We start from the raw sequence: 9,313 nt of genomic DNA, 5'->3' as shown, positions 1-9,313 counted from the left end.
GTTTAGATAAATACCAAATCCATGTTTGGTAGAGCAAAAAAGAAAAAATTCCAGACACCAAACGTTTCCGGGAAAATGAAGTTATGTGCAATTTGTTGCACAGTATCCAAAAGTAAAATGCCATAAATTGGATGGAATGTTTTGTTGTCCGGGAAACTAGAGATTGAGCTGTCAATTAATAGACAAAATTAACCTTTATAAAAGCAGTAAACAGATTGGTACAATTTAAAGTGGGGTTATTTTTGTAAAATAACCTCACTTTCCCACTAATATTTCACAACCAACCAAACACACACTTAGTAAAGTAAACCATAAAATCCCGAGAAAATTTTAACATACCAAACATCTTTTATTAACATTTCAGACTAAATATATTTCATACTACATTTCAGTAATAATTATTTCCCGGATTTAAAAAAATTTCTCCTCTACCAAACGCCGCCTTTAGCGGCTAATGCGAAATAAAAAGAGGTGATATATAAATATATATATAATAAGGGTGGAGAGGGTTTTTAGTTTTAGGGTTTAAGAGTGCAGCGCCATTTCCATTTCCATAGTTCATTTCCCCTTCTCTGCTTTTACCATGTTGGCTCTTCGTCGAGCTTCGCTTCGTCTCAGGTAACTAACTCCCTTTCATTCAGATTTAGGTTTTGAAGAAAACTTGTAGTTTAGATTAATACACACATCAAAGAAACTTTTCCTCTTTCTTAACCTTTAACACTCCTACTGCATCTTCCATTCGATATTCCTTTTTCTTCCACCAGTTTGCCATTTTTTTTAGGGTTACTTTTATGATTTCATTTCACATCAGCCATTTTGAATTTTGTTATTTTTGAGCAGCTATATGAGTGCAGTGTAAATTACTTGCATTGTATCTTTTTATCTTGGGTATGATATCCCGCTGCAGCGTTTTTAGGAATTAGGATCAATGGTTAATGTTAAATTAGGGTGCAATGTGCCTAATTTTATGAATTAGAGTGGTATGTGCAATGAGACTAATAATCTATGGTAAAAGATTCAGAGAGAGAAATTGAAAAAAGGAGAGAAAACACTGAGAGAGAGAATGGATTCAGAGATTTTCTGATTCTATTGTCATAAACTATCTTTGTATCAGAGGTTGTGTTTGTAGAGATATAACCTAACTGATCTGAAGCTGTTACAACTGTTTACAACAGTGGCTGAACTGACATGACAGTTCAGCAAACAAAATCTCACCAGACTAACTAATTCTCAACAGAATAGGAGTAGCATCTATTACTCTGAGAGCTGCAGCACTCTATTGCTGCACTATCCTACTGTTATATGCACAGTAACTGTAGAGTTACTCTATTATATAGAGACTGTTGGTTTTGTTCTTGTTTCAGACTTTTTATTTGTTCATTGTTTAACATCTGTAAGAGTTTGTGCTCATTTTTTATTGTGCATTGTTTGTAGGAGCCAAGGATTTAATGTAGGAGCTTCTCGTGCATCTTGTGTCAAATTAATGCCAACCGCTTCTGTGGAAGATGAGGCTGGTATCTATGATTCTCATCAAATAACACATAGTAGGTTTCTATCGGTGAGCACATTTTACGGTACAGGTCATGCTTCTCTGAAATTTAGTGTGAGCAGGCGTGAACTTTCGTCACAAGCTGATGCAAGTAGCACGAAAGAGGATGATGATTTGGAAGATGGGTTGTCTGAGCTGGACACACTGGGAAATAATGATGAGAATGGAACAGACCTGTCTGATGATGATGGGGATGGTGAGAAACCGCACGGAGAGCTGGAGTTATCAGATGCTGAGATTGATTCAACTGAGAAAATATTGCGGGTTAGAAAGATTCAATCAGAACTTTTCAAGGAAATTGTAGATGCTCCAGGTTTGTCTGTTCATTCTGCTCTGGATAAGTGGGCTAAACAAGGGAAAGAACTAAGCAGGCAAGAGATCTCATTGGCCTTGCTTAATCTTCGGAGGCGTAAAATGTATGCGAGGGCTTTGCAGGTAAATCAACCTAACTTATATCTGATTCCAATTTATATAATTTAACTTAAAAGTATTATGCTAATAAATTTTAGTTTGTCATTGCTTCATATTTCTGGATATTTGATGTTTGTTTGTTATTATACTTGGTAATATTGTTTGTCTGAGAAAGCTAATACTGGTGTCCGCTATCATGCTATGCTTGTTTAACCTTCCACTTATATAATATAGATAAATTGTAATGTTTTTCTTGTATGTTGGATATAGCCATCGGAAACTGGCCGCTGCTTCTAGTTTGTCATGTATAATTTTACTAGATGGGCAAAGTTCTTTGAGGTTAGCGATGAAAATCTCCCATGAAGCTGACTAGTATTCGTTCAAACGGGGATATTGTTACATGATTAAAATTTTAGAGATGCTGGCTTGAGATTTTTTTGCTATTCCTGCCAGTGGTTTGATATTTACTTATATTTTAATATTAGTTTCCCGGATTAATTCTAAACCAGCTTATGATTGGATTTTGGGCTTGTTTGTCCAGTCATCTACTTGATTCTGTGCCTTTCTAACCTTACTAAACATTATTCCTTCTGTTTAAGAAGAATCCTGCTGTTTCTCTTCTTTATCTGCCTAGTTTTTTTTTAATTCTTATAATTTCTTGGGGAATGACTACTTGCTTTCTCATGATGATGAGATTTAGGTACATTGTGGTGGATTTCGCTTTGATACTGCTGTACTCACTGGTATACATTTGTTCAATTTTATCATTTCAATAGTATTTGGAGTCAGACTAGTAAATCACAGTGCTATCATGCTGCCGCGGCCTCCTCTCGATGCACAGAGCATTGTGGTGCATTTTTACTGTTGGCCATTGTGGCCTCGAGTCAATCCAAGAGTTAAAAACCCCCCACTTCTCTTTCTGACTTGTTGCTTCAACAAAAACCCACTGCCCCACCTCTGTTTTGAACATTTTGCAGAAAAACCTTCCTACTTCCAGCTACCCAATGGTTTTTTGGCCAAGTCAAGTTGTTTGACCGTCTTTTTACTGGCATTTTTTCAGGCCAAGCCTGGCCTTTTCTGGCAGCCCACTGATTGCCATTCGGCTGCTGCTGATTCATGCGTGTTCTCTGTTGGTTAGGTTCCAACAAAACTCATTCTCTGCTCCCTCCTTTGTCAAAGGTCTGATTCATGCATTTCTCTGTTTCTGTTCTTTTCTTTCTTTCTTTTTTGGCGTGTTGCTTCATCACACTTCACAGCCCACTAATTTTGATCTCACGAGTCCATTCTCATTGTTATGGTTTCTCTCTCTCTCTTTTTTTTTTATTATTATTTATGATTTTCATCATCTTTCTTTGTTTTGCTTTTACTTCGTTCCTATTTGCATTCCTTAATCCCCTCCCCCTCCTTCCAATGTTCCTGAATTTTTTGTTGTTTGCTAATTAATTATGTTTTATATTAACGCTGTTTGTCCATCTGGATTATTACTTTTGATTATTAACACTTTTTTTTTTTCGCTGTTCCACGCCACAATTCAGGATAGACAACTATATAGTTAGCGCTGCAGGGAAAGGGGGATGGTTCAATTTTTTGGCATATTAATAAGTTGCAAATGCTTTTAGTAGTGTGTAATTTTTGTACAATTGATAATGCAGGCATATTGTCTTATTGATTTTATTGTTCTATAAATATATATGTAACGATTATATATTTGTTTAATTAACTGATTGACATTATTAATGTATATTTTGGCTTGTATGAGTTTCCAGTTTTACAGTATGATGTTTTATAGTGGAATTTCATCGTATTATTTTTTGTTGGTACTGTAGCTCTTACAGTGGCTAGAGTCAAATAAGAAGCTTGAATTTATTGAGAAAGATCATGCCGCTCGACTTGATTTGATTGCCAAATTGCGTGGCCTTGCGAACGCAGAGAGATACATCGAGAGTGTTCCAGAATCTTTTAGAGGGGAGTTATTATACCGAACTTTACTGGCTAACTGTGCTAGTCAGAACAGTTTGAAGAAAACAGAGGAAATATTCAATAAAATGAAGGACTTGGATCTTCCTGTTACCGCATTTGCTTGTAACCAGTTACTTCTTATTTATAAGAGGGTCGACAAGAAGAAAATTGCTGATGTGTTACTGTTGATGGAAAAAGAGAATGTCAAACCTACTCCTTTTACTTATTCAATCTTAATTGATGCAAAGGGCCAGTCCAATGATATTGCTGGAATGGAACAAGTTGTTGAGACAATGAAGGCAGATGGCATTGAACCAGACTTATCAACACAGGCATCCTTGGCTAAGCATTACACCTCATCCGGGTTTAAAGAAAAAGCTGAAGCAATATTGAAGGAGATCGAAGGTGAAAATTTGAAAGTGAATCGAAGGGCATGCCCGACTTTGCTCCGCCTTTATGCAAACTTGGGTAAGGCTGATGAAGTAGAGCGAATTTGGAAGGTATGTGAGTCAAAGCCTCATATTGAGGAATGCCTGGCTGCAATTGAAGCTTGGGGAAAATTAAAGAAAATTGAAGAAGCAGAAGCAGTGTTTGAGATGATGTTAAAGAAATGGAAACTTAATTCCAAGAACTACTCAATACTCCTGAAGGTTTATGCAAATCATAAAATGCTAGCGAAGGGTAAGGATCTTATTAAGCGAATGGCAGACAGTGGGTGCAAAATCGGCCCATTTACCTGGGATTCACTTGTGAAACTCTATGTACAAGCTGGGGAAGTGGAGAAGGCAGACTCTATTTTGCAGAAGGCAATCCAGCAGAATTTGATGAAGCCAATGTTTACTACTTATATGGCTATTATGGAGCAATATGCAAAGAGGGGTGACATCCATAATTCTGAAAAGATTTTCCAAAGAATGAGAGAAGCTGGTTATGTTTCTCGAATTAGTCCGTTCCAAGTTCTAATTCAAGCCTATATAAATGCCAAGCTTCCTGCATATGGGATCAGGGAGAGGATGAAAGCTGATAACCTATTTCCCAACAAAACTTTGGCTAACCAGTTGGTTTTAGTTGATGCGTTTAGGAAGAATGCAGTTTCAGATTTGCTTGATTGATGAAAATTAGCATATTCTGAAAGTGTTGCTTCTACTCTTTAAATGCAACTATTGTTAGTTAATTAGTAGATTGAACATCCCAAATTTGTAATGTTTCATCTTTTACTGCTATCTAAGATAAAAAAACTCTTGCCTTTAAAGCTCAAATGGTTTCGTAAATTCTGGTTTTACGATTTTATAGCGTGTTCCGTGGTTGAAAAGCTTCTACAATCTTTTTCACGTTAGTAAAGCAAAGTTTTACATAGAAGCTGCTACGCCTTTTTGTCCTTTTTATGTTTTTTTGAGTGTAATGAAATTAATGCTTTGTATGTATAGTAAATGATATTAAACCCGACCCGATTATTGACTTCGTCAGAAGATTGGATTATTGGATCATTGGTTCAACCGATAAGTCATTGGTGAAATCGGTTAACCTAGGTAAGCATTTGCAAATGTATATGTTATATTTAAAAATCAAGTGTAGAATCCACAAAAAAGTTATTTCATTTTAGTTTTCATAAGAAAGTTACTAAATTTATTATACATCTTACATATAAAATTCTACAAAGTGTGCAAAATTTGGGAAGTTGTAAACCAGTTTTGATTCTAGACACACTAATGTTATCCAAATAATTTCTAGCATGATTGTCTCGATTAGATAAATCCACACAATATTTTAAAAATATTTTTTTAAAAATTCATATCTAGATTTTCTACTATTCGAGACAAGACAACAAAAAAGATATTTTTTTAAAGACTTCATTTTTAAAATGAAATTTGGATTTTTTTTACATAAAAATAAAGAAAATAAAATTACAAAAAATGAAAAGCATGAACCCACCTAATCCTCGCCATTGAAGTAGTGCTTGTAAACAGTGCGAAGAAATTAACAGTGCTGGAACAAGGATGAGACATAGAGGTACTGTTGTGGTTGAAAATGATATCCAAAGTGATAAAATGGACTAATGATCTTGTAGAGTAAAGAAAAGATAAGAATCGGCGATTGAAGAAGGAAAGTGTTGGAGCAAGTAGTGGAGCCGACAATCGAGAGTAAGGGTTTCGTTTAGATTATCGATTCACCGAATTTCGGGTCGATCGGACCGGATTTGAAAACACTGTGTATAATACCTTTAAACTTCATAATTTTTAAAAAGTTTTAAGAGGGGGTCGCTTAAAAGGATTTGTTAGTGGTTTGGATAATAGGCAATGTGGTAACAAGGAAGGGAAAGAGAAATAAGGAAAAAATGTGATTTTCTCGGAGGGGACTTGAGCTATATTTGCATTTCATTCCTTAAAAATATTTTAAGCAAGGGAAAGGAATTTTTATTAATTGTTCCCTTTCGTTTTGAGGTCACTCTCTCTTATTTGTTTTACTTAATTAAGGAAAAACAAATCTAAACATAGAAATATATAAACTTCTCATTTTGTTTTTAGTTAAATAATGGGTTCCATTTCAAAATTTGTGTCTACAGCAAGAAATCTCACTTTTACTATCACATAAGAAGTGATTTCCCCTACTTATATATATTCAGGGTTTATAACTTCTCCTTTTACAAGATAAGTTTGGTCTCTTGACTCTTTCATTCAAAGTTTAAACATTTCTTCTTCTTTTTTTTTTTAAAATATGGCCCCCACCATGATGCTTTGTCTCTAGAGGAAGGTGGCTTTTTCTCCTATGGTTGGAGAAGTATATTGGCCATATAAGTAAGGGGATTATTTCTCTTAGGGTGTGTTTGGTTGGAGGAAAATGTTGAGATAGATGGGTAAGTGAGAGGTGGGAATACCAATTTACCATGTTTGGTTGAGCCAAGTTGGTTACTTACCTACCTATCTCACTTTCCTACCAAACCATCACATACTAGCATTCTGCAGATATAGCCAGCGAACAATTTCCCTTTGAGCATGTGGTATTGTTGAAAAGCAACCTTATTTGCTTATATTGACTTTTATACAAAAGACTAGCGTACCCTCTCTTCCTTTGACATCCCCAAATCCAAAAAGAACCTTTGAGCATGAACCTTTTAGGAAGGATGATGTCCAAAAGCTCCGCCCAATTCCTAAATCTTTGATCTCAGATTGGTAGCTGATTTTTTTGTGGCAACAAAGAGAAAGTGTTAATTTTTATAAAACGATTTGATTGAAAAATCAACAAGATTGAAAAATTAGAGAACTACCTGATGGGACGCCTCAAGGGTCTGATGTGGTTGTTAATGGAAGAGTGGTTTAACAGACCCAATCGACGAGGTTTAGGACACACAACTGATTCCATCATCATCTCCTCGCAGCTTGTCAAGGTGTTCTTCTTTTGGTACCCGTAGCAATTCATCTTTCCTCTCTTTGTTACCTCGTTAAAATCACAGATCTTGACAAGGAACACCTGCAACCACAAATGAAAAATAAAATAAAATAATTAATCATACAAATCCTGATAAGTTAAGTAAATTCAAACACCTAATAAGCTAAGTTTTCAATTGTCTAACAAGACAAAGATGGAACCTTCATCTTCATGGGCCAAAAACACAAAACAGGTATTGAGAGATAGAGGGTACCTGAGCTGCCATAGAGCCAGAGGCTCCCCTAAGAGGAGAAGAGGAAGAAGACACAAAATTTTTACAAAGACGTTGGGATTTCAAAAAAAATTTTATCTCCTCAGGGTTATTTTCGTAATACCACCTTCTTTTTCCATCTATATTTTACCTCCAACCAAACATGGATTTCATAAAAGTTACTTAATTTACCTAGTAAAGTTTTTCTTCACCAAACAACTTTTTTTTACATTTTCCTACGTATCATGTAAGAACCCGCACCGTTAATTAAGGAATTTAATTAATAAATTATCAGAAAATGGGAAATGATTCTCTAATTGACCCTAATAATTATTATGAGGCTTTAATAATTATAGTAAGTGATTAAGAATGCTGAAAGTCGCTTTTTGGAAGAAAAGTGCAGATACCGGTTCTGCTAGTCGGTATAAATGTGTACCGAAAAAGTATCCCGAAAAATTATAATAAGTGTATGATAATTGCTAGAATAATATGTAGGACTCGTAAAACGAGTTTCAAGTCCAAATAATGAGAACTGGTGCTAGAAACCGGTACTGGCTTTGAAAAGCGCGTACTGGAAAGGTGCTCGGAAAAATATAAGAAAAATATGTTAATTCTTGTAAAATTGAGTAGGTTAAGAATTCTGAGTTTGAGATTAAAATGATAAGCGTAGCTATTTCTGCTTATACTGTGTGTTAAGTGGGTATGTGGCTATATATACCCTTATTATTGGGCACAAAGCCCTAGACCCTTATTTTCCTACGTGACTTAGGCGGCTGGTGAGTCCCTTGCTACTGTTCCATTGCCTTGTGCTCCATTTGGTGAACTTTGAAGCTTCCTCTTCCATTTCTCTTCTCCAAACACTTGGTGTGTGTGAGAGTCACCTTTGGGGTTGAGTGGGGGGCTATTGTTCTGAGTTTGGCCATTGTTTTGGCTGTGTTGAGGGCTGTTTTCTGAGTTTGAGGGGTTAGTCACTTGGTAGTGGCATTCTTGTGCTCCAAGTTGTATGCTTTGTGGAGAAAGACACTAGCTTGAGGTGTCAATTCGTGTACCCTTGTGTGCAGTGCTGTGGAGTTGTGTTGGGAACTCCAAGGAGGAGTCTTTTCTGAGTTTAAACCTCTTGGAGGTATTCATGATCATCCTTTGTTCTTTTTGAGGGTTTAAGCTTGTTTAATCAATTAAAAAGGGAAACTTTAACCATTTGAATAAAGGAAGGTGTTTCTGGGTTCATAACATGTTGGGTTATATCTGTTTAGGGAGTCATTGGACTCCCAATCGCGTTTGGACCCTTAAATTTGGGATTATGCAGAAGTTGGCTCGAATTTCTGCATTCTGTTGAAGAAGTATTCGAATACCTTTCGTGTAGTATTCAAATACTTGTTCATCAGGTAGTCGAATACTCTTGCGGGACTATTGGGATACTTTTCTGGGAAGAAAAGTATTTGGTTACCTTTGAAGAAGTATTCGAATACTGGAAAGTATTCGAATACAGTAAAGTTTAGTATTCGGATACTGAGGTATTCGGATACTGGGGGGTTAAGTATTTGGATACTGGTGAGTATTCGAATACTTAAGTGAAAGTAATCGAATACTTTCTGGAGAGCTGGAGTATTCGAATACTACTCGTGGAGTATTCGAATACTTCCTGCAGAAACATCATGTAATGAGTTAAAATGAGTAAGAAAGACTTAATCACTTAATGTAATCTGAGCTATGATTATTGATGAGTAATTATGGTATGGGAAGATTGTGATTGTGCT

At 35.8% G+C, this 9,313-nt stretch overlaps 2 protein-coding genes across 3 annotated transcripts; one reads left to right on the top strand and one right to left on the bottom strand.

Moving 5' to 3' along the window:
- The first annotated feature begins 548 nt into the window (after window positions 1–548).
- LOC133295682 (pentatricopeptide repeat-containing protein At1g80270, mitochondrial) lies at window positions 549–5,165 on the top strand. Its single transcript, XM_061494527.1, has 3 exons — window positions 549–618; window positions 1,435–1,984; window positions 3,787–5,165. The coding sequence occupies exons 1-3, from the start codon at window positions 584–586 to the stop codon at window positions 5,029–5,031; spliced, it is 1,830 nt and encodes a 609-aa protein (XP_061350511.1). The 5' UTR covers window positions 549–583; the 3' UTR covers window positions 5,032–5,165.
- A 1,331-nt stretch (window positions 5,166–6,496) lies between these two features.
- LOC133295685 (uncharacterized) lies at window positions 6,497–7,708 on the bottom strand. Of its 2 annotated transcripts, none has more exons than XM_061494533.1 (3): window positions 7,560–7,708; window positions 7,185–7,387; window positions 6,497–7,093 (listed from the first exon to the last, which is right to left on the bottom strand). In XM_061494533.1, exons 1-3 carry the CDS (start codon window positions 7,569–7,571, stop codon window positions 6,937–6,939), a joined length of 372 nt encoding a protein of 123 aa, XP_061350517.1. In that variant the 5' UTR covers window positions 7,572–7,708; the 3' UTR covers window positions 6,497–6,936. The 2 variants fall into 2 exon arrangements, with proteins under 2 accessions (XP_061350517.1, XP_061350518.1); XM_061494534.1 differs by lacking the exon at window positions 7,560–7,708 and adding an exon at window positions 7,507–7,540.
- Window positions 7,709–9,313: the final 1,605 nt, after the last annotated feature.

Source organism: Gastrolobium bilobum, unplaced genomic scaffold (assembly GCF_033153095.1).
Source record: "Gastrolobium bilobum isolate Gb01-03AN ecotype WA unplaced genomic scaffold, APGP_CSIRO_Gbil_v1 utg95817, whole genome shotgun sequence".
Lineage (NCBI taxonomy): Eukaryota > Viridiplantae > Streptophyta > Magnoliopsida > Fabales > Fabaceae > Gastrolobium > Gastrolobium bilobum.
The sequence above is the reverse complement of the archived record's forward strand: the minus strand, read 5'-3'. Positions and strand labels throughout refer to the sequence as shown.